General features: G+C 42.0%; 1 protein-coding gene across 4 annotated transcripts in view; it reads left to right on the forward strand.

Moving 5' to 3' along the window:
* MCM10 (minichromosome maintenance 10 replication initiation factor) overlaps positions 1-24,468 on the forward strand; it is a 40,819-nt gene extending 16,351 nt beyond the window's left edge. For 3 of the 4 annotated variants that reach the window (XM_068561585.1, XM_068561568.1, XM_068561561.1), the window contains exons 9-20: positions 68-184; positions 3,208-3,407; positions 4,837-4,937; positions 5,914-6,024; positions 6,112-6,229; positions 8,174-8,402; positions 9,550-9,691; positions 10,314-10,432; positions 12,282-12,395; positions 14,282-14,427; positions 18,380-18,422; positions 18,509-21,056. In XM_068561585.1, coding sequence (XP_068417686.1) covers positions 68-184; positions 3,208-3,407; positions 4,837-4,937; positions 5,914-6,024; positions 6,112-6,229; positions 8,174-8,402; positions 9,550-9,691; positions 10,314-10,432; positions 12,282-12,395; positions 14,282-14,427; positions 18,380-18,422; positions 18,509-18,592 — 1,524 coding nt within the window. In that variant the 3' untranslated portion in view covers positions 18,593-21,056. Of the gene's footprint in view, positions 1-67; positions 185-3,207; positions 3,408-4,836; positions 4,938-5,913; positions 6,025-6,111; positions 6,230-8,173; positions 8,403-9,549; positions 9,692-10,313; positions 10,433-12,281; positions 12,396-14,281; positions 14,428-18,379; positions 18,423-18,508; positions 21,057-22,964 lie in introns of those variants that run through there. The other variant, XM_068561575.1, reaches the window with a different exon arrangement.
* The last annotated feature ends 2,860 nt before the right edge of the window (positions 24,469-27,328 follow it).

The following is a 27,328-nucleotide window of genomic DNA, read 5'->3' on the forward strand; positions in this document are numbered from 1 at the left end:
CCGTTCTTGCTGTTGAACGGCCATACCTTGGTCTGCTTTTAACTCCAGCTCCTCCTTTTTTCTACAGGTGTGCTTATCTATTGATCATCCTCAAAAGATCTTAATTATGGGGGAAGCTCTTGACCTGGGAACCTGTAAAGCAAAGAAGAAGAATGGAGAACCGTGTACACAGACTGTGAATCTGGTAGGTTTCAGCTTTGTTGGGGTGGTTTTTGCTAGAGACAGAAACTAATAGGAATAAATTACAGGTACTTTACCTGTAATGACCTGTTTGGAACTGAGTTTCCTACATAACAGGAAGCATCAAAGTGAGAAAATTGAATGTGTGGTTAATAATGGCCAGTTTACAAAGCTGAGGGTGGGGGAAAGATTTAACCTCTTAAGAAAGTGATCTTTTATTGCTAGCTGACTAGGAGGTATAAGAAAGATAGAATTTTAATTTGCCCTCAATTCTTTCTAGTGCCGGAGATTAAACACTAATGATGAAATACACTGAAACTTTATTTCAGTCAATACTTAACTCTATTATACCTTTTCTTAGAGCTTTCTTTTTAAAAAAATAAAAGCTTTATTGAGATAGAATTCACATACCAGACAGTTCACAATTCTGAAGTGCACAATTTAGTAATTTTTAATATATTCAGAGAGTTGTGCAGCCATCACCGCTATGTAATTTCAGAACATTTTCAGTACCCTTCCAAAAAACCCATATCCATTAGCAGTCATTCCCCAGTCTTCTCTCCCTGCAAGTCCTGGCAACCACTAATCTACTTTCTGTCTCTATAGATTTGCCTATTGTGGACATTTCATACAATGGAATTGTATAATATGTGCCTTTTGTGTCTGGCTTCTTTCACTTAGCATAATGCTTTTAAGATTCATCTGTGCTATATCCATGCTACAAAGCCATTTATTAGCACTTCATTCCTTTTTATGGTTGAATAATATTTCATCGATGACCACACTCTTTTTATCCATTCATTGGTTGATGGACATTTGGGTTGTTTCGCATTTGACTGTTACAGATAATGCTGCTGTAAACATTCATGTACAGGTTTTTGTGTGGCTGTCCATTTTCAGTTCCCTCGGGTGTATATACGCCTAGGATGGAATTGCTGGGTCTTATGGTAACTCTATGTTTAGGCTTTTGAGGAACCACCAAACTGGTTTCCAAAGTGACTTTTACATTCTCCCCAGCAGTATGTAAGTGTTCTAGTTTCTCCACATCCCGGCCAACACTTGTTATTGTCTGTCTTTGATCACAGCCATCCCAGTGGATACTATCCATCTAAGGGGTACTTCTTAGAGCTCTTTGAAAGGATTAAATGACAGATTTTGGTTTCATCTCTTTTTATTTCCCTCATTCTTTTTTTTTTTTTAATTTATTTTTATTTTATTTTTGGCTGAGTTGGGTCTTCATTGCTGCGCAGGGTTTTCTCTAGCTGTGGCGAGCGGGGGCTGCTCTTCGTTGCGGTGCGCGGGCTTCTCGTTGCGGTGGCTTCTCTTGTTGCGGAGCACGGGCTCTAGGCAAGTGGGCTTCAGTAGTTGTGGCACGTGGGCTCAGTAGTTGTGGCTTGCGGGCTCTAGAGCGCAGGCTCAGTAGTTGTGGCGCACGGGCTTAGTTGCTCCGCAGCATGTGGGATCTTCTGGACCAGGGCTCGAACCCGTGTCCCCTGCATTGGCGGGCGGATTCTTAACCACTGTGCCACCAGGGAAACCCTATTTCCCTCATTCTTGTCTAACAGATGAACTAGTGAGCAGGACATAGGAAGGAGGGAGATAGTTGGAAAAAGAGGTCTCAGGGGGAGTACTTGACAAATCACTTAAACCGCCACTGCCACCATCTCTGAGGTTCACCCAATAGGATAATACTTCAGAGTTTCTCTTTGCTCCTTTCACTGAAAGGGTAGCATGCGTCCAAGAGTCAACCAGAGAAACAGAAAATCTCACTAGAAACTGATTTTGTTTTATTTTTTAACTTTTATTGAGGTAAAATTCACATTATGTATAATTGACGATTTTAAAATGTACACGTCAGTAATATTTAGTGTATTCGCTTTGTTGCGCAACCACCAGCTTCTTCTAACTTCCAAACCTTTTCATCACCCCATAAAAACACCCTCTACCTATTAAGTAATCACTTCCCTGGTGACCTGTAATCTGCTTTCTGTCTCTGGATATATGCCATAAAAGGAATCATACAACATGGGACCTTTGTGTCTGACTTCTTTCGCTTGGCATAACCTTTTCTTTTTTTTTTTTTTTAATAAATTTATTTATTTATTTGATTTTTGGCTGCGTTGGGTCTTTGTTGCTGCCCGTGGGCTTTCTCTAGTTGCAGAGAGCAGGGGCTACTCTTCGTTGCGGTGCACAGGCTTCTCATTGCCGTGGCTTCTCTTGTCGCGGAGCACGGGCTCTAGGCGCGTGGGCTTCAGTAGTTGCAGCACGCGGGCTCAGTATTTGTGGCTCTCGGGCTCTAGAGCGCAGGCTCAGTAGTTGTGGCGCACGGGCTTAGTTGCTCCGTGGCATGTGGGATCTTCCCGGACCAGGGCTCGAACCCATGTCCCCTGCACTGGCAGACGGATTCTTAACCACTGTGCCACCAGGGAAGTCCCTAGCATAACCTTTTCAAGGTTCATCCTAGAAGCTGATTTTACTTCCATTGTAGAAAGAGGGCAAAGACAGTGAATGATGCCACTTTTTCTTTCACCCAAGTAGTTTGTTCTGAGGAGTTTAGGGGAAGAACTTCTCCCCCCAACCCCACTTTTTGTTTTTAGTTTTTATTGGTGTAGAGTTGATTTACAGTGTTGTGTTGGTTTCAGGTGTACAGCAAACTGAATCAGTTATACATATATCAATACATATATCCACTCTTTTTTAGCTTCTTTTCCCATACAGGCCATTACAGGGTATTGAGTAGAGTTCCCTGTGCTATACAGTAGGTCCTTATAGTTATCTATTTTATATATAGTAGTGTGTATATGTCAATCCCAATCTCCCAATTTATCCTCGCCCCCCCATCCTTAGCTAGGAAAAGAACTTCTAAGTTGCTGCTTAGCTGTGCGTTGAGAATGGTCTCGGAGGTCAGCAGGGAGGCTTCTGCCCGCAGAATAGCTCTCTGTGAGACTGGGAGAAAGGAGCTGTGTCTGTTAACGTTGTCCCCGGCCTGTCTCCCTAACGCTGATGAGCCGCTCTTCCTTTTTACAGAATGACTGTGAGTACTGTCAGTATCACATCCAGGCCCAGTACAAGAAGCTCAGCGCCAGGCGGGCCGACCTGCAGTCCACCTTCTCCGGTGGCCGAATTCCCAAGAAGTTCGCCCGCAAAGGCATCAGCCTGAAAGAAAGGCTGTGTCAGGATGGTTTTTACTACGGAGGAGTTTCTTCGGCCTCGTATGCAGCCTCAATGTGAGACATTCTCAGGGTTTCTTTGGGGTCAGGGGTCTTGCTTGTCTTCTTTTAAGAGTAAACCCAGTGGTTGTACGTTTCTGTCCCAGTCCTGGAAGACTTGTACAGGTTTTATCTTTCATAACGTGCTGACTGGAACAAGATGGCTGAGGGCCTCTTTCATTCCCGGGAAGAGAGGAAAACACTCAGAAGACGGAGAAACTAAGTCAGGTCATGATGGTCTTTAACAGGGAACCCACACTTCCTCTTTGGCTTCTAATGTGAATAGTGCAGCTTTGTCAGGTCTGATCGGCCGTTAAAAGTGTTAATCATAGTGTTGACATACTTGAAATCATTTCCCTCACGACTGTTAGTGTGAGGTTGCTGACCTCCTGGAACCCACATTGAATTTAGTGAGTGAATATGCAGAGAAGCCTCACGGGGGAGGGTGAGGCTGGCATGCCTGGCCTCTCCTCTGGGGATCTCATCCTCTCCCTGGAGTCCCCGAGTACATGATCCATGGCCTCGTCCCTGTTCTCTAGAAAGTACGGCTGAGGATGCGGCAGGTGGGGACCTGGCTCAAGGGAGCTACACTTGGTCCAAGAACAAAACAGATTTTGTCCTCGATCCAACACAAATTGGGCTAGAGGACTCTCACTTCCTGTATATTTTGTGATATCAAGCACATTTTTAAGATTTAAAATAATTTCTGTATTTTACCAAATTGCAAAAAGCAATACACATATGTTATTTTTTTTAAATGTATGTACAGTTTAGCCAAAAGGAGACAGTAAAAACCATCTATAATCCCACCACCTAGATAATAACTGTTAGTTTTGGTATATATGGTTCTGGGGGTCCTTTTTTTCTGAAATGTATAAAGTTTTAATAGTATAAAATGAGATCATAATATACCTATACTTTGCCAACGTTCTTTTTTCCCACATAAAATAATGAATTTTTCTTTGTGGAACATTCACTTATGGCGTTATTTTTAGTGGCTACCTGGTGTTCTTTTACATGGCTCTGTGATAATTTAAATAATTCTCCATGGATAAACATTTATAGCATTTCCAACTTTTAACAATACAAACAAAGCTTCCGTTAATATCCTAAATTTTTGCATAGGTCTTAGGTAAATCCTAGACTACTTGATAAGTCCTAGTCTACTTGATCAAAGTGTTGGCATAATTTTTATTTCTTTTGCCAACTTGCTCTTCCGGAACGGCCTTCAATCAAATTTGTAGGTCGCCTGTTGTTTTATACCTGTGACATAATGCACACACCAGTTATGCTGTAGGGCCACGGTATTAAGAAAGTCTGCTTACATGGTGACTTGAGAAACGTTGACAGTTTGTAATAAATGACTACTTCTGCACCTTCTTTACCTCACAGAGCGTTGAAGTTCAGTGATTTTCCTTTTTTGAGGGGGTGACTCTTGTCATTTCAGTGCAGCTGCTGTCGCACCTAAAAAGAAGATTCAAACCACTCTGACTAATCTGGTGGTTAAGGGCGCAGACTTGATCCTTCAGGAGACTCAACAAAAACTCGGTAACTTTGTTTCTAGATAACTATTTTTCTTTCTCTGGTTTAAACATGTAGTCTTCAGGGTTGAAACTGGTTAGATCCTAACACTAAGTTACACTTGGTGAGTGATGTGGCCTCAGCTGAACGAACCAAGGTTGGTTGGCAGCATCTTAAGAAAAAACAACATATTAATCTTAGCTGTGTCTTAGCTTTTTAAAATGTCTTGATGGGGACTTCCCTGATGGTGCAGTGGTTAAGAATCTGCCTGCCAATGCAGGGGACACAGGTTCGTTCCCTGGTCCGGGAAGATCCCACATGCCATGGAGCAACTAAGCCCATGCGCCACAACTACTGAGCCTGTGCTCTAGAGCCCGTGCGCCACAGCTACTGAAGCCCGCACACCTAGAGCCCGTGCTCCACAACAAGAGAAGCCACAGCCATGAGAAACCTGCACACCGCAACGAAGAGTAGCCCCTGCTCACTGCAACTAGAGAAAGCCAGTGTGCAACGAAGACCCAATGCAGCCAAAAAAGTAAAAAATAAAATAAAATGTCTTGATGTATCTGGGTCTAACTCTTAGTGTCCAGCACTAGAATCAGTGGTATCAGGTTCCTAGTCAAACTCGTCGGTTATCTTTCATTAAAACAGGTGTAGGTCGGAGAATGCCACCTCCACCCTGACCTTGGGGCTCTGTTCATAACAGTGGTCAAGGTCTAGCATGGATCCTTATGCATAGTGCATATTCCAGGAATAGTGTATGAAATGACCCCGCAGGTATTAGTATTCTAATCATTTTTCAAAAATAAGATACATTTGTCTTACCCTTGCAGTCCTACTGGTCTGAGGTTAGAGGTGAAAGATTCTCTTTTCTCTTGATATTCCATCTACTTCATTTACAAATAACTAAAGTTATGAAAGCAGAGTTTTAAAAGGGATAAGTCACATGACATAAAATACTCTGAATTTTGAATCCTCTAACGCTGATATTTATATATTCCAGGAATACCCCAGAAGAGCTTGTCTTGCTCTGAGGAGTTCAGGGAACTGATGGACTTGCCTACATCTGGAGCCAGAAACTTGAAACATCATTTAGCCAAAGTCAAGTCATCAGGTAGAGTCAGCCTGTACCTGCTCTAGTGTGTACGCGTGGGTCCCCACAGCCTCTCAGAACCCCCTCAGCCTGTGGCTTGTGTTTTAGGGATCATGGGGAGGCCGAAACCTGCTTTCCAGTCTATCTCGGCATCAGCCCTCTTGAAGCAACAGAAGCAGCATATGTTAGAGATGCGGAAAAAGAAATCAGAAGAAATACAGAAACGGTAGGAGTCACAGATTTAATGTTCCCTGTTTAGATAGCTCATCTCGGGAATTCTGAGAATGTCTTAATAGATTTCAAAAGTGTGACTTTGGATTTGGGGTGGTTGGCTACCTTTTTAACATTGGAAGTTTTTAAAAAATTAATTTTAACATAACCTTTAAAATTATAAAGCATTTAAAGTTATGTATTTCTGACTTATGCTGGTAAATCCTGAGACCTGGTGGTACAGGCTGCAGTAATTAATATCACTGTGGAAACGAGAAAGGAGTAACATATAAAGACAGTTTTGTGAAAAGGGAAAGTAGGCGTTGAGCTGTTTGGTGCCCGTTTCTCAGTTTTGCCATAGTTAGGTTTTTAATTACAGGCTGGGCCAATGCGTGGATTCTGCATTTGTTCAGGTCAGTGATAAAAATGAGGCACTGAGAATGGAGAGTCATTTCAGAGGCAGAATCAAGTGGAAATGGGTGTGGAAGGTAAACAAATCAAAGACTCTTGAACTCAAGTTATCTGATGGTAGTAAGAGCTGCTGTTTACAGTCACCCAGCATGCACTGAGCCACCATGCTTTACACTGTACACACGTCTCATCGGTCCTTACTGTAATCTGCGAGGTGTTATTATCCTTGTTTTATGACTGATGTAACTGAAGACCAGAGAGTTAGTAAGTGGTGGAGCCAAGTTTGAACTCACACCTACCTGTTCTACTCCAGTGTTGAACCATTATGCTGTCCCAGATCTAGGCTCCTATAGGGTACCTAGTTCCATGGAAGAGGACGCCTATTACGAGTCAAGAGGAAATGCTTTGGAAAAGTAAGAGAATGGATTTGGCCTCAGGCAGGTTAGTTTGAGGTGCTGGTGGGATATCTAGAGAGGTATTCATCAGGGGCCTACAGGTGACGTAAATGTATATATATGGACATAAAAATGTATATGGAGTTGTGAACCTTATAGGGAGTAGAAAGCACCCGTCAGTTTAAAGGCATTAGTTTGAAGTTTTTCAGAATTTTGCTGGCCAAACAAAACATACCTTTGGGCAGGATCTGCTCGGCAATTTGCAAACTCAGCCTGGAGCTTACAGGAGTGGGGATGTGGTAGGGAAGAGAAGACTGGCCCAGGATTATCTGGCACTAGTCCTGAGCCTGTCACTTAATGAGCAGTGGGGTCTTGGGCCTCAATTTCTTTATCCCTACAATGAGAGGTTTGGCCTCGATGATTTCCGACCTTTGTTGTTTTTAAATAGTCCTTAAAGCCATATATAAAATAATCACTGTGTGAATCATAGCACCTTTCTGTTAGGACTTCCAAATGTAACAGACGTGTTACCTCTTCCCAGCAGAGGAGACAAAAGACAGAGAGGTTCAGTGAGTTCCTGAAGGAGCTCAGCTGACCAGAGGGCTAGGAATACAGTCCACAGGACTTCCAAATGTAACAGACGTGTTACCTCTTCCCAGCAGAGGAGACAAAAGACAGAGAGGTTCAGTGAGTTCCTGAAGGAGCTCAGCTGACCAGAGGGCTAGGAATACAGTCCACAGGACTTCCAAATGTAACAGACGTGTTACCTCTTCCCAGCAGAGGAGACAAAAGACAGAGAGGTTCAGTGAGTTCCTGAAGGAGCTCAGCTGACCAGAGGGCTAGGAATACAGTCCACAGCTCGCCCTCAGGGCTGAAGGTGCTCTGTAGCCTGCACCCACTGGAAAGCCAGTTGAGCAAAATAGTCATCAGTTCTAAACTGGTGAAACAGTGAGCGCTCATTCAATGAAAAATCAGTTAGCTGAAGAGTTAGTGAGGCTAGTATTGTTTTTACTGAGCGCTAATCTGAATTAATAACCAAGAAGGGGAAATTATTTTACTGACGACTGCTTATCAGCTGGTGGCCTGCCTGTGGTCTCCCAGTCTGCGTGTTTTGTGCTCGTGTGCATAGTTTGTGACTGCCTATTTCTTTAAAGATTTCTCCAAAGTGCGAGTGAAGTTGAGAGCCCGGCTGTGCCGTCCTCTTCTCGGCAGCCCCCTTCTTGGTCTCCACCAACGGGGGCTGAGCTCCCCAAGCTGAAAGGAGCCCCAGCCATACAGATGCCAAAGCTTGGAAGAGACGTCTCAGAAGGAGATGATGTCCTCTTTTTTGATGAGTCACCACCACCAAGACCAAAACTGAGTGTGTTAGCAGAAGCCAAAAAGGTAACCGGCATCTCTTTTCTTCACCACTTGAATTTGTATTCTGTGAGACACAGCTGATATTTCAAACTTTGTATACCTGTGACCAGGAAAGACAGTCACCTCATACCTATTCATTGATCATGATAATTAGAGTCAGAGGAATTTTAAATGATAATGGGTATCAACATAATGCCGTTAACTTAATCCAAGAGAACTAGCTACTGTCTCCACACCATTTCTTGTCAGGCTGCAGGAGATAACCTAGAAGAAGATACTGTTTTACAGCTGGAGACCCTAGTATTAGGGGGAAACATTCTTGGAATTATTGAGGCAATTGAATTGTCAGATAGTGGTTTAAAGAATCCTTCTTTAAAAGAAATCTTACACAGAAGCCCAGTCTGTAGACAGATAAAAGCTAAGCTGCTCTGATTGAAGTGGGAATTGGGGGTGGTCAGAACCCCACCTCCTCAGCAAGGTCTCTCTCTCCTCTTCCTGAGTCACCCTGAGCCCCCGACTTGAGCCTGTCTTCTCTTTATTTCTAGTTAGCAGCTAGAACCACATGAAGGGCAAAGGCTAGCTGCAAGCCAAAGCCGTACCTACAGTAATAATAATAGCGATTATGCACATATGTTACTATGTGTCTGTGATGTGTGCATACATGCTGTTTACTATGTACAAGTACATGCTTGGCATGCATTGTCTCATTTTATCCTTAAAACCACAACCCTAAAAGGTAGGTTAGTGCTGTCATCCCCATTTTTATAAATGTAGAAACTGAAGCTGAACAATTAAGTCAGGTTATAAACTAGGAAGTGGCAGGGCTGGAATTCTATCCTAATCTGTCTATTCTGAAACAAACTTCCAAAATGTTTGTGTGGTTCCTCTGTGGGTCTAAAAGCCTACACACTAGCTGAAGGACTCGCTGAAGTTTAACTATTGATATTTAAATAAGCTGAGATTTGGTTTACTAACTTAAGAGACCTGTCTTCCATTCTTTGAAATTTTAATAATTGTGTTAATAATGCTAAGTAAAATGTAGATATATTTTGCTAATGTATGTTTGAGAACAGCCAGAATTCACTGGTTAATCACTGGAAAGGGGTACAGAGCTACAGACGCCTATCTCATCTTTTAGATTTTTATCTCCCTCTCTTTTCTTTTTTTTTAGTTGGCTGCTATAACCAAATTAAGGGCAAAAGGCCAGATTCTTACAAAAACAGACCCAAACAGCATTAAGAAGCTAAAGGAACCCCAGGATGTCCTGGAAGTGAAGGAACGCGTAGAAAAGAACAACACATTTTCTCCTCAAGGTACTGCGAATGGGAAACTTAGCAGTAGGAAAGAGACACTACTTATAAAGGAAATGTTCCAAAACATGACCAGCCTCCCTGACATCAAAAGTCATTATTTTATTTCCATTTACCTATATGGAGAGTACCTAAGTAGAACTTCTGCAGTTGGAACTGATTGTTTTTTATAGTCACATTAAATTAAAATGAAATTATGCACAATTTGAGAACTTGAGATTACTCATTGGATCTTTGCACATACATATTAGTATAAAGATTTGTTTTGAAAGAAGTAGAATTCCTTTGTTTTAAATTGCCCTATTTTTATTTTTAAAACTCTGAAGCTGGCAGTGTCCTTTTAACATGAGTTTGTAAATAGGAATTTTGTTGTTGTTACCTATTTTCATAATTGGCTCTTATTTTAAGGTGAAAACGATTCTAATTTAGTGGTCAAGTCTGCCATCCCCTCCCTCATGTTCTAGTTTGTACTTCTCAACTCAGTTCTTCTAAGAGCCATCCTTTGCTCATACCAAGTGGGGGTAAATGCAGTTTGAAGGGTCTTGTAGGGGGAGACGCAGCTGAGTCGGCGAGACCCGCCGGCCCTCTGAGGTTCCTCTGTTCACTCTTTTTCTTTCTGCTCTAGCTGAGGATGAATTGGAGCCTGCCAGGAAAAAAAGGAGAGAACAGCTTGCCTACCTGGAATCTGAGGATTTTCAGACAATTCTAAAAGCAAAATCGAGGCACACGGGGATCCTAAAAGAGGTAAAAAAGAGCCCAGAAGGTCAAGGGTGACAGAGATGTCCTCAGACTCGGGCGCTCTGTCGTGGGCTAAGAATCCCTTCCTGTTTCCTCAGCCGAGGTGTTAGTTGTATGTCAGTTTGTTTGAGTTTGTTTTGAAGAACAGGAATATTGCTAATAGGTTTTAGCTTTGCCTTTGTTGCATTGAAGAATATCATTCAACATTATTTAAATTGACTTCAGTATTATAAAATGTTTCAGTCAATATTTTATAACTTTGATTAAAGTATATTCTATAAAAATGTCGAATTAATGTGTTATACACCTAACACTAATATAAAATTGTTAAGTCAACTATACTTCAATTTTAAATGATTAATTAACTCTTTAAAAAGTTTACCTGTAGTTATGGCTGTGAAGTTATGTTTTAATGGCTCTCCACTATCAACTATTTTCTGCCTTGCAGTATGGGAAGGGATTTTTCCATTCATACATTTTTATATAGACCCTGTAAATGCTCTAAATCAGTAGTTCTCAACCCAACACTCACAATGCCCCTTTTTAATAACAAGTGTCTTGTATTGTTCTCTTATTATCCTGAAATTAAATTTGTGGATAATGTAAATTACCTAGCTAGTAATTTCAAAAATACCAATATAATATCCTAGCTGTAATATAAAGAGGAAAAAAGGAAAATGTTTGTAATAAAAATATGTATTTCATTATGTAAAATACACGGGCACAACTACCCTTGAAGAAGTAATAAAATAGAGGCTTGGATTTGTAAGTATATATAAGTGGATTTATCAGGCAGCTAGCAATGAATACTCAGTAGATGTGTCTTCTTAGTAACTTGAATACCGTGGGCCTATTTCTTTGACAATGTGGTTTATTTTTTTAAACTTTTGAAGACATCAAAGCACAGTTGTCTCTCCATATCCACAGGACTTTTGGAACAGTCAGTGTATGTGACAACCATGCACAAGTATTGTGGTGTTGTACATAAAGCTGTTAGGTTTGAGGGTTATAATCGGGTGTTTCATCCACATGGATGCCCTGTAGAACATTGAGAACAGTCCTTTGATGTGTAGGGGACTGTTCCATGCATTGCAGAAGGTGTAGCGTCCCGTGGTCCCCTCCAGTGGCAAAGGTTATGGTCACTGGGATGACAAAAAAAGTACTCCCACAGATTTTCAGAATGTCCCCCACTTAGGGCCAATATGCCAAATGATCTGCCTTTCTTTTGATTAACAAAGGACTAACGAGACAATGATATAACTTTCTACTGGACTTGAAACTCAGTCAGGAGAGGTGCTCAAGCAGACCCCAAAAGGCTGTAGAGCTGAGTTCCTTGGTTCTTGTGACCACCAAAGACCTTTTGCCTTTTGCCTGCTGCAGCTGCACTGACTCGAGCTGTGACCACATCCTGCCCTGAATAGCTCTCTGCCCTCACACCTCCTACCTGTGTTCCAGACAAGCAGGGATTGCTCCTGCCAAGTGCTTGGTCTGGAGAGTAGTATCGAATAGAATGGGCGTCATCACTGGGGAAGCATCCAGCACCTCCCATAGCTGAATCTGTATTGGAACAGTGCAAACAGTTCCCTTCTGGGGCGCACTTGACCTGATGATGCTGTTAATCACATCAGTAGTTTAAATTTGTATTTAGTGTCTTACACATCACCAAATGCTTTCATACCCTCTTTTTGCCCATTAAGGGCTTGTTTCTACTTACCGTCTTTTGGGTTGCGGTTCATTGATCCATGTCCTCATAAAGTTAGCTTGTCTGTTCAGTTCAGATTTGATTATTATTAAGCAGCTGCCTGAGTCTATATCAGATTTGGTACAAGGTCTTCTGGGTGTCTTGTCATTCCAGGCCGAGGCTGAGCTGCAGGAACACTATTTTGAGCCCCTGGTGAAAAAAGAACAAATAGAAGAAAAGATGAGAAACACCCGGGAAGTGAAATGTCGAGTCGTGACGTGCAGGACGGTGAGTGCGGGAGACAGTTCTCCCCACGACCTGTCTGGGGTTGCTGTGGCTCAGCAGGATGTGGAGAGTCTGTGGGGTGTGGGCCCACGTCTTATGACCAGAGTCCTGCCCGGTTCATTTAATTAGGCTGCAAACCAAATGACGTCGGATAGTCCAGCACCGGGCTTCCCGTGACCCATCCACTGAACTCTGATGGTAGAGCCTTTGTATTGAGATGTTCCTCATTTGGCCACAGCTCCTGGTTCTGTGGAAGAGCCTCTTCCCCTTTGACCACTGGACCGAGTATTCTTATCTCTCCTCCTCAAGTTTTAGCACGCCCTCAGTCCATAGTTCCTAAGTCCCTGGGGCCTTGGTTGAACAACTTGATTTGGCATCAGATGTCATGATCAACTACTGTTGTTCCCTTCTGCTCAGGGCCTAACCTACTAGATTGAATCTCAGGGCAGAGTGAATTGTATTATTGTCTCTGTTTGCAGAATATTTACCCTGAGTCTATTAGAAAATTCAAAATCCTCTACTCCTCAACATTAATCAAAAATGGCCAAAAAAAAAAAAGTTATTGCTGAACACTACTCCTTCCATTACCATTTCTTTGAAATATGCCTGCATGGCTAATCCGCTTTGTGAGCACATGTAAAAGGAGAAAGAGGTTTAGCTTACCCAGTGCAATTTTCTCTATCTTTATTCTTTTTAAAACCTTAGATTCTCCATTACATTTAGGGGTGGGCCAAAAGGTGGAGCTTCCTTGAGAAAGTTCAGACCGTGGAGAATCAGTAAAGCTTTTACTTCATAGGACAGCTTTTCCTCTGACAGCGTGGCTATATTAGGACAGAGCTGGTATATTCATTTCCTGTTGCTGCTGTAACAAATGACCACCAACTGGGTGGCTTAGAACAACACAAATTTATTATCTCACAGTTTTGTAGGTCAGAAGTGGGTCTCGCTGGGGTAAAATCCAGGTGTCAGTAGGGTGCGTTCCTTTCTGGAGGCTCTAGGGGACAATCCACGTCCTTGCCTTTCCCGGCTTCTAGAGCTCACCTGCATCCCTTGGATCGTGGCCCCTTCCTCCATCATCGAAACCAGCAATGGGAGGTGGGGTCCTCTCGTCACAAATCAACTGACTAGCAACTGTAATTCCATCTGTAACCTGAATTTGCCTTTGCCATGTAACATAACATGCTCGTAAGTTCCAGGAAATAGGGTGTGCACATCTTGGGGGGATTATTTTGCCTGCCACAATTGGCATACCACTCTGCTCTGCCCTCTTTGAGGCTGCCAAGGCCAAAAGTTATTTATCTAGACTCCGTGTGATTACATTGCACTGTCTGGCTCTGTTTCAGCCTTCACCCATCATTTCTTGTTCTTTTCAGTCCTTTGAAGGATCAATACTAAAAGTAAATTACTTAATATCTGTCTTGGTTTTGCTGTGTATGAAAGAGGAGTGGTAATAAGCTTATAACCCTTCCCAGTGGCCTTGTAAGAGAGAAGGGAAGAGCGGCTCAACATCCTCCCTGAGTAGGCCCTGTGGTCGTCATCTGTTTTACAGTCAGACACTGCAGTGAAGACAGGGCAGACCAATCAGAGCTACTTAGAGATTGCCAATCCTTTTCTTCCTTCACCCTAGCCATTGCCTTGATGTCACAGAAGGTTATTGTGTATTTTACACCTGAAATTGGGGCAAACATGAGAAAAAGTGGTATCAGTAGGGGGAAAGTCAAGAAATCACATGATCACTGCAGCCAGAAGATAATAGCTCCACCAGCCCCTGCCTGGTGGTGACGGAAGAACAGAAGTTCTCGGGACAGGCTGCCCTTGTGGCAGCTGGCTCATTTCTCCTTCGGCGCTCTTGACCGGACATGTGCCTTCTTTCTGCTGGTTCTGTGCAGTGCGCTTACACCCACTTCAAGCCTCTGGAGACCTGCGTCAGCGAGCAGCACAACTACCACTGGCACGACAGTGTGAAGAGGTTTTTCAAGTGTCCCTGTGGAAACAGAAGTGTCTCCCTCGACAGGCTCCCCCAAAAGCACTGCAGGTATGAGAATTGCTGGGGTTCTTGGTCTCATCCAGGCTTCTTGAACCTTTTTCCAGTTCCCATGTGATGCTGTTCCCTTGGAACTGTGGACAGTCCTTGACCCCGGGAGGGTCACCCTTGCTCTGTGCCACCTTACGGCTCCTGGGTATCCCCGAATGCTCCTGGAGGGAAGGGACCCTGCCCCTTTCACAGCTGTATCCCCAATACTAAATATAGTGCCCGGTGCATAGTAGGTTATCAGAAGTGTTTGTTGAATAAATAAATGGAGCCTATGTATGGTGGGTTGGGGAAATATGTGTGTTTGTGGGGGGCTCGGATAGGGAATTTTTTTTCTCTGCTGTAAAGAGTTATTTGTTTAAATTTTTATAATATGTGAGTATGTGTGTTTTAAGGGACTTTTTGCTTTTACTTTGTGGGGGGAATTTCGGATACAGAGGCAGAGCTGCTGTGTTTGACTACTCAGGGGGCATGATTCATGTAGAACAGCCTGAGTAATACCTGTGCAGTTCGGGGTGCAGTTTGTAGAACATTGTCCTTGGTGCGTTCAGTGCTCTCCTAATTTATGTATTTCTCTGTCCCCTTCCTCACTCACTATGAGTGTTGTTAGATATCTTTTCTTATTTTCCTTTGATTTATCAATGTGCTACATTACATTGTTAAGTTTTTCTGAAGTTGAACTTTCCTTTTTTATTCCTTGGATAAACATGACTTATCTTGATGATTTTTTTATTTCAGCACACTGTTACAATCAGTTAGCTAATATTTTATATGTGATTTTTATATCTATTCATAAGTGAATTAGACCTTTTTTTTCCTTTTCTTATGTAGACCTATCTCGTTTTCGAACCAAGATTATGTGAGCCTTATAAAACGAATTGGGCAGCTTCCTGAAATAACATATCAACTAGCAATTATTTCTTGAAAGTTTAGTAAATCTCAGCGATAAAATTATTTAGGCCCTGTTCTTGGAGGAAAGGGGTGGCTTTGATTACCATTTCAATTTCATGGTCTCTTTTCTACCAATTTCAGCTTTTTATATTTTTCTAGGAATCCATTTCATTTAGATTTTCAAATTTATTAACATTTAGTTGTCCCTAATGTACTTTTTTCAGTCTGTTACTTGCTATATTTTATTAATAGGCATTTACTATATTTTGTTCTGTTGTTTTTTTTCTTCTCTTTTTCAAAGTCAACCTTGATAGAAGTCTCTTCGTTCTGTTAACCTTTTCAGAAAACCATCTTTTAGTTTTCTTAACATTTATTGATTTTCTTTCTGTTTTCCTGATTTCCACCCTTATCTTTATGTACTTCTTGTTTCTTTGGGTTTGCTTTGTACCGTTTTGTGTACATTCTTCAGTTAAAAGCTTAAACTCAACTTATTAGTTTGTAACCTTTCTTGTTGCCTCATAAATCAATTTTTTTTAAAATATAAATTGAAGGTTTGTGGCAACCCTGAGTTGAGCAAGTCTATTGGCACCATTTTTCCAACAGCGTTTTATTTATTTATTTATGGCCGCGTTGGGTCTTTGTTGCTGCGCGTGGGCTTTCTCTAGTTGTGGCGAGTGGGGACTACCCTTCATTGAGGTGCGCGGGCTTCTCACTGCGGTGGCTTCTCTTGTTGCGGAGCACGGGCTCTAGGTGTGCGGGCTTCAGTAGTTGTGGCTCGCAGGCTCTAGAGCTCAGGCTCAGTACTTATGGCACACAGGCTTAGTTGCTCCGCGGCATGTGGGATCTTCCCAGACCAGGGCTCGAACCCATGTCCTCTGCATTGGCAGGTGGATTCTTTTTTTAAAGAATTTCTTTTTTTTAATAGTAATCTTTTATTTATTTATTTATTATATTTATTTTTGGCTGTGTTGGGTCTTCGTTTCTGTGCAAGGGCTTCCTCTAGTTGCGGCAAGCGGGGGCCACTCTTCATCGCGGTGCGCGGGCCTCTTCACTATCGCGGCCTCTCTTGTTGCGGAGCGCAGGCTCAGTAGTTGTGGCTCACGGGCCTAGCTGCTCCGTGGCATGTGGGATCTTTCCAGACCAGGGCTCGAACCCGTGTCCCCTGCATTAGCAGGCAGATTCTCAACCACTGCGCCACCAGGGAAGCCCCGGCAGGTAGATTCTTAACCACTGCGCCACCAGGGAAGTCCCCTCATAAATCAGTTTAAAACTCCTATTTCTCTCTAAGTAGTTCTGCTTTAGCAGTCACCTGCAAAGTTTGATGCTTAGTTAAAATTATTTCTTAATGTCTTGGATGATTTCCTTTTTGACCCAAGAGTTAGTAATATATATGGGATTGATTTTATCTTTTTTGTTATTAATTTCTAACTTCATTGCATTATTCTTGAAGGACATAATTTGTATGATGTTGATTCTTTGGAATTTGAGGCAATCTCACTATCACCTTTTCACCAGGATATTCTCACTACCTTTTTGTTTGCTCATTTCGTTTTGGTTGTTGTTTATTTCCTGGACACCGAACTTCACTCTCATTTCCAGTTTCTCCAAAGCTGATTTGGGATGAGGGTGGGGGCTCGTTCATCACCTTGTCAGGAGCTGGTTTGTGCATCTTTTTACAATCTAGGTTAGAATTGTTCTAAGTAGCTATTTGTATATTGATATTTGACTTCTCTCCAAAGTATTGTAACAGCAAGAGCTTGTGTAAAACATTTAATTATCAGAGAAATGTGTTCATTGAGGATAAGCGGTAAGTACAACTCAAGTGGAAGAACACGACGCCTTTCAGCCTCCAGGTGGCACTGTTATTTTTGTTAACGTCTGCTTTCTCTGGTCTCTCTCTTGTCAATTCTTGATCTAGAGCAGAAATGGGCAAACTGTTTCTGTAAAAGGCAGATAGTAAATATATTAGGCAGGCACTGTGGTTTGTTTCACCGCTCTTGTGGCAGCCACAGGTGGTGCTCAAACAAGGAGGCTCGGCTGTGTTCAGCAAAACCTCACGAAAACTGGCAGGCTGGATTTGGCCCTTGTGTTATAATTGCCAACCCCTGACAGTAAGCTGTGCGTAATACCATCACTGATCTGGTCGTAGGCCACGAAAGTCTCTCAGTAGACGTTCAGCTGGGGAAGGTGGTGGAGAGGCTCGGCGCTAAGTCCTCTGGCAGCTGATGCTCAGGGTGGGAGTGGAGTCTAAGCCAGATGGGGAGGAAGGATGAGGCTGGTGGGGTGGCCCCCACTGCCCGGACCCTCTCAGATCCAAAGCTGCTGGGAGACATAGTCCCATGGCTTCACTATATTTCTTTTCTGTTTCTCTCTCTCTTCTCCAGAGTAAACTCTATAGACAATGAGCTTTCCCCGTAGCATCCCAATGCCTCCTCAGGGTTGGATTCACCTACCATGTTAAAAAGGGAGAATGAGAGTCTCCAGGCCCTTTGAGTGAAGAGAGTCAAAATCTTTGGGTTATGAAAAGATTTCCTTCCTGTTGTGTTGGTTTCACACCAAATTTAACATTGACCTTTAAGTGGAAAATCAAGATATCACTGTCTTCCCTGTTCTTACTACTGAAAAAGCGGGGGGAGGATTGTTCAAACCAGAAGGAAGAGTAATCCTTTCTTATCACCGCCTTTTAGTTCCAGAACAGGAGAAAGGGGCAAGCCATAGGCTGCACGTAGCTGTAGGCTGGCGTCCTCAAATCCAAGGGTCTTCCCAGTGACCAGCACTAGAAACCAAGCTCGCACTCATCACCTATAGCATGTGTAGCCCTGTTATACTACCATCTGAAATTCCTTCTCTGAAGTATCTAGCTTATTGCAGAGTTGAAGACCATTTCTCAAATCACTGGAGTATTTTCAGTAGCAATAGAGCATAGCCTGGAATATGAATGTCACCTTGATCCGCTTCTGCTTAAATGGGGAAGATCTGCCCCCAAGTGCAGGGAGCACTGTTATCTTCATGTGTATGGGCCCGGAACCTCACTGCTGAGTCAATCCCATCTTTTCTGTTTCAGTAATTGTGGCCTCTTCAAGTGGGAACGGGACGGAATGTTAAAGGTATGTCATCTGCAAGGTGATGGGTTTTAGTGACCCATGCAAATAATATTGACCCATTTCTTATTAAACTATTTTTATTTTTCTAGGAAAAGACAGGTCCAAAGATAGGAGGAGAAACCCTGTTACCAAGAGGAGAAGAACATGCCAAATTCCTGAATAGCCTTAAATAGCCCCGACTGCAAACAGGTACCCACAGCCTACATTGCTTCTTGTGGTTCTGGAAAAGCAAGAGTATTGGCTCTGAATTGCCCGTGTTCCTGATTGACACAGTCAGAACGAATACTTGCTAAGCCTACAACTTTGCCTCCTTCCTCGGTTTTGTTGGTTTAACATCAAATTTAACATTGACCTTTAAGTGGAAATTCAAGGTATCATTGTCTTCCCTGTTCTTAGTACTGATGGCAGAATTCACACAGTTTTTATGCCCCAAACTGGAAGGTAGATAGAGAGTTGTGTTTCTCTCTCTTGGGTTGTAGAGAATGCAGTGTCGCTTCTTAATCACAATAAGGTTTTGGTATTTATATGGACACCCAGAGACAAAAGAATGAATTTAGCTCAGGTAACCTGCCTAACTTTTGGGCTTCAGTTTCCTCATATGTAAAATGAGGAAGGTTGGACTAAATGATCTTGAAGTGTGTCTTTGAGCACTCAAAGTCTAAAAATAATATAATGTTTTGCCATCTAGAAAATTATGACCGTCGCCCTTGATATAGTCTTGCTGTATTGATATTAAAAGCCGGGTTCCTTCTGTTGATTCTACTGTTACCTCTATTTTGTTCTTGGAAATCAAGTCACCGACCCACTTGGCATTTCAATTCATATCTATATGGTCTCTGTGCTGTTACAATATCGTGGAGCTCTGTAATAGAAATGCCTAAAATCTCATCATTTTAAAATGTGGCTTTATTTAAATGTGGCTTAAAGAAAGTGAAACCTCTAACCAAAACAAACATAAACTTTGAGAAGCCGTGAAGCCCAATTGGAAAACAGAAACACCCCACAAGGAGGATCCTCTGGAGTTTGGGATTTGCAGACATGCTTTATCATGCACGTTAAGAATTCTAGGTCGGGGATCGCTGCATGATGCAGGGTGGGGGGCAGCCTGGGACGCGTGGTTACGCCCGAGTCTCAGCCCTCCTGCTCGCTAGTTCTGTGACCTCAGCCGAGGTGCCCATCCTCACTTTCCCTGTCTGCAAAACGAAGGCAATGATGTCTTGGTGGCGCGAACTCCTGTGAGATGGCGCGTATGCGCAAGGGCTCATCAGTAGGTGCGGCTTCTGTTACGCTTCGCAGGTAAGAGCACAGAGACCCGAGAAAGCAGGCCCTGAAACGAGAGTTTGGTTGCGGGTCAGGGAGGCGGTGTCGCAGGTGAGGCTGGAGAAGGAGGCGGTGGCAGACCTTGAACTTTGCGGTGCCTCCTTGGCTGTGGTGAGGACATGGGTCTTGGTCCTGTGTGTGCCGGGACCCACAAGAGGGTTTTCAGCAGGGGCTTCTGTGATACCACTCAGCTGCTGCGTGGAGGATGAGGCAGGGGCAGGGGTGCTAACGGCAGAACGACGCTGGCAGATCGCAGCACTTGAGGGAAAGGAACGGCGGCCTGAACGGGAGGGTGATGATGGAGGTGGACAGTGGTGGATGGCCTTAAAGGAACAGGCAGATTGTGCTGGAGAGGGAGGCCAGGGTAGCGTTCCGGGTTAGGGAATTAACTGCATGGATGTTGAGAGGAAACTCTGAAGAGGTGGGAGACAGACAGCCCAGACGTTCAGATGTACCAGGCTCCCCACCCAAGGGAGATCAAGGCGGCAACAGGAAGCAACTCTGGGGCATCTTGGCCCACAGGGCAAGACCCGTACTGTCTGAGGTTCCCCCGGAGGTTGCTAAGGGCACGTGGGAATGTGGACTGTAGCCACCATTTTGTACAAACATTAGGTGCTCAATATGCTTCTAAAGAAATAGCAATTTTATGAGGACCAAGGGCCAGAAGAATGCGGTCAGCATTCCAGATGAGGCAGGATGGGGTTTCACTGGATCAGCTCCGTCTTGTCCTTCAGCCAACTCAGAGGCACCCAGAATGTCTTGGGTCTTTGCCCTGAGCCAGCCCAGGCTTTGGGGTCACCATCAGGAATCAGGGTATATGACTCTGGCAGAGTGACCGGCAGAAGAGTAGATGGGGAGATGAATGTTACTCATGGAAGATCCTTTCCAGGTCGTTCCTCAAACATAGCTCAGTATTTATGGGTGAAATGATAAAAATGTCGAGGATTGGCTTTCACAGCAAAATAAAGGGATGGAAGGCAGCAACGGGGGTTTCGGTGAACCAAAAGTGGCTGAGTTACTGATTGTTAAAGCTGGGTCACGGGTACATGGAGACTAGCGCTCATCTCTATATTGTCACTTATGTTGTAAGATGTCATGATGAAAAGGAAAAAAACAAGATAAGCAGCTTGAGCTTGCTTTCTCTGTGACGCTTGCCCAGTGTCCCTGGGAGCAGTCGACGCTCCTTCCTCCAGGTTGTTGCTGTATTTTGAATGTTGCTCTGACAGGGAACTTATTGTAATGGGTTTGTTTATCCATGTCACCTTCCTGCTTGTATATTTTATTGTGGTTCAATTTCCAGGTGCCAAACACAGTGCTGCCCTACTGGTGCTCAGTGAATGTTGGGTGGGTGGAGGGATTTTACAAACTGTGAATACAAGGAACTTAATGTTTTCTGAATTGTTCAAACAAACAAACAAAAAAATAGAAGTATAGGTCAAACCTCACGCAGGTTACCACCAGAAAATTACATTTAGGAGAGTCCTCTGCCTGGGTGACCTGATTTTCCAAATACCATTTGACCCAAGTGAATGCCACTTAAAGATTGGGTCAATTGGTAGGATTATTATATTGGGATTTAAACTCTAGCTAGGAATAATTTAGGTTTCCCCCAAGATGGTATTATAGTAGGGACATAAGGTGGTTGTGAGAGATGGTTGATTTAGGTTTCTGAGAGCCAGAAATAAATTTCACACGCCTTAGGTTTCATCCACGTCTGCTCTCTGTGCGTAGAAGGTGCTGTGTCTGACACCTGTGTTCCCCCTAAGGTCACATCCTTATAGCTATATCTTTAGGAGTATTTCACTTTCCAGGAGGTGTGTGTGTGGTTTTTTTCTTTAATTTTTAGCAGAGAAAATGTTTAAGTTTCAAAAAGAACCAAAAGCACTTGAAATTCTGATATTCTTGATGGCTCATTTTGAGTAGATGTGTTTGTCCCATAAACCTAAAAGAGAGCTATGGATCTGAAGTAGGTCATAACTGAGCAGCTGCCTGGACACTGAACGCCAGGTTGCTCTTTGAGGAGCCCCTTCCTATGTAAGAAACTTGTTCTTGTTTGAACCAAGGGTGTTGTGAGAGTCCAGATTCACTTGTATATTGTGTATGAGTCATGTAGTAACATTCTTATAAAGGTTGATGGGTGAGCTGAACCTAGATGCCCTCTGTTTTTAAATTTGATTTTTACATTTTAAATAATTAAAAATATAATTGAATTACTTCTTAGTTACTCTAGGTGTTGGGGGGCTTCCACTGGGGTTGCCGTGTGTGTGTGTGTGTGTGTGTGTGTGTGTGTGTGTGTGTTTTGTTAGAATATTCAGGGATGGGAAGGGATGGGTGGGCTGGAGGGGGCACTTACTTGTTTGCATTGAAAATATGATTCATCGTGAGGCCAGTCTTTAATCCTACCACCTTCTTTATCAATGTGTATTAAATGCTTTCATATAAATCGAAAATGTGTGTTTTTTTCTTATGCTGTCTTTGGCAACGTAGAGATAATTGTATAATCACGGGCCGTCAGAAGAGAGTAAGCACACGGTGGTCTAAGTTAGGACACAAAAACTGGCCATGTCCTTCATGGTTGATCACAATGTTCTGATCTTTACAATAGACTTTTTTTTTTCTATGCCTTTTTCCTTTCCTTTCTTTTTTGGTTTATTTTATTTATTTATTTGGCCGTGCCACAGGGCTTGTAGGATCTCAGTTCCCCGACCAGGGATTGAAACTGGGCCACGGCACTGAAAGCCCGGAATCCTAACCAGTAGGCCACCAGGGAATTCCCTATGCCTTTTTCTGTTTAGAGGAATTAAGTGGCTTTTTAAAGAAAATCATCTTTCTCTTGAGTTTTGTTAAACTATACTTTCCCTTTCCAAACAACAAAAGGAAAACTGAACTAATGTAGATAATAATGACCCAGAATAGAAAATGAGAAGCTTCTGAATGATTGGTGTGGAATTGTCCCCAAAGGGAACTTAAAACATTTAAAGTTTCCACTTTTGAAAATTTCCCAGTTTTCAACTTTTAAAAACATTACAAGTTGATATATAGCTAAGTTGACAGGCAGTGATTGAACGATTGGGTTCTTGTGTAAAAGTTGATGAAAGAAGTAAAGCTTGATGTTTATAAGAGATTAAATGTGTCTGACAACATTAATTTTTTAAAATCAGGAGAGTAAGTCTGTTTGCCTAAGTTGTCACTGCTAGCAGCCCATCAGAGCCTCTGCTCTTACAGGTAAAACAGACATCTCAGGGGCCATGAGGAGAGATTTGGAAACAGCACCGCTCAAAAGAAGGATGACTGGTCCCCAAAATGAAATTCTGTATTTGCCAATATTGAAGAAAGAAACGGTGATATATCTAAAGAAAATAACAGAGAGGCACAAAAGGTGGAAGAAATCAGTTGGCATAAGTGGGCAGCAGTTTGTGAAGAAGCTGTGGAATTTTAGAAAATTAAAGAAAGACAAGAATATAGCCACACAGATGAACTCTCCAGATCAAAATGGGGAAGAGGCCTGCCATGTCCTGCACAGTCAGACCATGTATCCAGTAAAATTGACCTGCATTTTGGAGAAAAGCGGGACATCAGTAATCGAGGTGGTGAAAACTCAAAGCCATTTCACCGAAGAAAGGAAGAAAGAACTAGAAATATATAGAGAGTGGATTTTTGTTATTCACAGTAATTATGTTTCATAAAGTCACCAGCTGAACTAGCAGATACCCAATCACTGCTCCTAGAGGAAATATAGGCTTAGGTTCCCTTGAGCCTCTGGTCACGTCTTCTTCACCGGATCAATACATAACCTTGTATTATGTGTGTTTCTGTTTAAAGACACCTTATTTAATATGTATCGTTGATTCATTAACATGGAACTCACAGCCGACAGCAGTGTATCTCCTAATGGAACAAAGCTGATCTCAGCACATGCTTTTTCTCCAGAGGGTGCATCCCAGCCTTCTTGCCCTCAGGAACACTTAACCACTATGCCTGTGGGCCATTTTCAGCAGCAAAAGTACACCAAAGGAGCACAAAAATGTGATGAACGTGGCATGAAAAGGACATCTTTTTACAGCATCAGAGCTGAAACCAGCAAAAGTTGTTGCTTTGTTCTACCTCAGCTGAGAACAACTTAGATTTCTCGTTGGTCTGCACATGTGCATGTCCTTAAGTGACCACAAAAACACCACATGTATTGCTTTTGGAGTTATAAATTTTAGCAATTAGGTGAATTTGGAAAAACATGGAATCCACAAATAATGAGGAGCAACTGTGTAATATTTCCCAAAACAGGGCCAGATCGGGAGTGTCCCCATTTTGCAGATTAGAAAATTAAGTGATTTGAAAATACGGGAAGAAACCAGGATTGCAATCAAGTCTGTGGTAATGTTGCTTGAGCAGAGACTTCTCTATTGGTATTTTTTTAAGTCAACTTTATTAAGGGCTAAATTTCACACAGCAAAAGGCACACATCTTAAGTGTACAGTTTGGTAAATTTTGATGAATTTATACATCCACATGACCACCACCACAAGCAAGATAGAGAACATTCCCACCACCCCAGAAAGTTGCCTCTGCCACTTCCCAGTCAGGCCACATGCCCTGGTCCCCTCCATCACTGATCTGTTTACAGTCTGTTTAGATCTGTCTTTCCTAGAGTTTCATATAAATGGAATCATACAGAGTGTACTCTTATACTTCACGCAGCATCTTTTGAAATAAATCCATGTTACTGCCTGTGTCTGTAGTTCATTTTTTATTGTTGAGTATTTCAACTGTATGGATATGTCACTATTTATTCACCTGTAGATGGACATTTGGGTTGGCTTGTTTCCAGTTTGGGGCTGTTATGAATAAAGCCATTAGCAATATTCAGGTATAAGTCTTTCTATGGATATGTTTTTGTGTCTCTTAGGTAAATATGTAAGAGTGGGATTTCTGGTAAGTATGTTTAGCTTTATAAGAAACTGCTAAACTGTTTTCCAAAGTGGTCTTTCATACCCACTAATGATGCATGAGAGTTCCATTTGCTCCACATCCTCACCAATACTTGGTATTGTCAGTCTTTTCAATTTTAGCCATTCTGATGGGTGTATGGTGGTATCTCATTGTGGTTTTAATTTGCATTTCCCTCATGACATCTTTTCCTGTGCAATTGGCCATTTGTATGTCTTTTTTGGTGACGTTATCTGTTCACTTATTTACTGGGTTGAGTTGTAAGAATTCTTTCTGTGTTCTGGATACAAGTGCTTTTTGTGGATATACGTATGGTGAATATTTTCTCCCAATTTGTGGCTTGCCTTTTCATTTCTTTTAACAGTGTCTTTCAAAGAGCATTTTTGTCGTTTTGGTGGAGCCCATTTTATCACTTTATGGTTCATGTGTTTTGTATTCTAGCTAAGAAATCTTTACCTGCCTTAAGATCACAAAGATGTTCTTATAGAATTTTTTAATATAGTTTTAGCTTTTACTATTAGGTCTATGATCCACTTCAGATTAATTTCTGTATAAGCTGTGAGGTAAGGGTTGTGGGTCATTGTGGAATCGGGTAGTATTAGTTCTCTGGCTTTGTTCTTTTTGAAATTTGTTTTGGCAATTCTAGGTCCTTTGCGTTTCGGTGTAAATTTTTGAATCAGCTTATCAATTTCTACCCCAAAAACCCTGCTGAAATTTTTATTAGGATTGTGTTTAATCTTTAATATTAAGACTTTGTATCTATGAATATGTCTCTCCATTTATTTGGGTCTTCTTTAATTTTCTCAGCAACGTTTAGTGGTTTCAGTGTACAGATCGTATATATATTTTGTCTTTATTTTTCAATAATTTTGATGGTGTCATAAACGGTATTTTTTTCCATTTTAATTTCCAATTATTATTCTGCATACATGCTAGTATACAGAGATACAGTGCATATTAGTCTATTGGCCTTGTGTTCTGGGACCATGCCAGACTTACTCACTAGTATAGCAACTTTTTTATACATTTCTTAGGATTTTCTTATGGGATCTTGTTGCCTGAGAAGTTTTAACATTTCATTTCCTGTTTGTATGACTTTTTTTTCTTGTTCCCAGTGTGAGGAGGAAAGCATTTTCCTTCACCATTAAGTATCAAGAAAGTATTTTGAGTAAGGTTGGAAAAGATCTCTAAATAATGGTGTGGTTTTTTGTTTGTCTTCTCTTATATTCCCTGGAGTGATGTTATCAATTGAGCATTAGTGGGCTCAACCTTGAGAGGAGGAAGTGGATTCAAGTCCTGGGCTAAGTACATTTTCAGGTGGTGATGCTGACTTTATTACATAATTATTAATCATGCCAAAACAAAAGTAGTGTCCAATTGTGTGTCATTTGTACACTTTGAGTTAAAGGTACAAGAAAAGCTGTCTTCATTGACTTACTAAAGGAATGTACTATTCTCTTTTTTTCAACAGTGATTTCAAGGGACCAATCTAATGGTATATTTGGGTTTTTTATCATCTAAATCCGCTTACAAAATACAAAATATCTTGCACGTTGCCACTACAATTCTGTGCTGGGTACATGATAAACAACCAAACATGAGCTAATAAAATCATACTCGAAGGCTCCCGGACCTCACTGCCTCATATTAATGACGTTGTCATTTTATTTAGAAAGTTTTTAATTTGAGAGCCTACACACTAAATCATTCAGGCTCACTAGTGTGTTATTTGAAACTCATTATTACAGGGTCTAAATTAATGAGAAATTATCTAGAAAAATATTTTTCACTTTCGCTTTATGTATTAAATCAGTGTTCTTTTCAGGCATGTCCCCTCAAATATCGCCGTTCCCATAGGAAGCTTTTTCTTTAAGAAGGCTTTATGAAAACTGCTTAACTGTAAATTAACTGTACAGATTTTCAGTGGTAGAAAATTAGTTTAATATGTAAAGTAGGCATCACTGGTCAAAAATGAATTTTAAAGTTTAAAAATAAAAATGGAAAAGAAGTATAGCTGGATACTTAGATGTGCACAGGTCACTTGAAGGATGCTCAAGACTTGGGGATGATGGCTTTCTTTGGGAGACAGGGAAACGATATTGAATTCTTTTTTGTCCTGTGAAAAATTTAAATCGTGTATACATTACCAATGCACAATATTTTTAATTAAAAAAATCAGAATAACATGGAAAGTGGACAAAACTTTTTTTTAAATTAATTAATTTATTTTTGGCTGTGTTGGGTCTTCGTTTCTGTGCGAGGGCTTTCTCTAGTTGCGGCAAGCGGGGGCCACTCTTCATCGCGGTGCGCGGGCCTCTCACTATCGTGGCCCCCCCCTGTTGGGAGCACAGGCTCCAGACGCGCAGGCTCAGTAGTTGTGGCTCACGGGCCTAGTTGCTCCGCGGTATGTGGGATCCTCCCAGACCAGGGCTCGAACCTGTGTCCCCTGCACCGGCAGGCAGATTCTCAACCACTGCGCCACCAGGGAAGCCGGACAAAACTTTTTTTAAAGTGGTAGTACACTGTAAGATCACAGAGTATACCAGTTACAATTGTGAACTAGAATATCCATACTTAACCAATTTGCTTTTGGACAAATCCCTTGAGAACTTTTAAATTATGAAAAACTTGCCAAAGAATTAGAA

The sequence above is a fragment of the Eschrichtius robustus genome, chromosome 1, assembly GCF_028021215.1.
Source record: "Eschrichtius robustus isolate mEscRob2 chromosome 1, mEscRob2.pri, whole genome shotgun sequence".
Lineage (NCBI taxonomy): Eukaryota > Metazoa > Chordata > Mammalia > Artiodactyla > Eschrichtiidae > Eschrichtius > Eschrichtius robustus.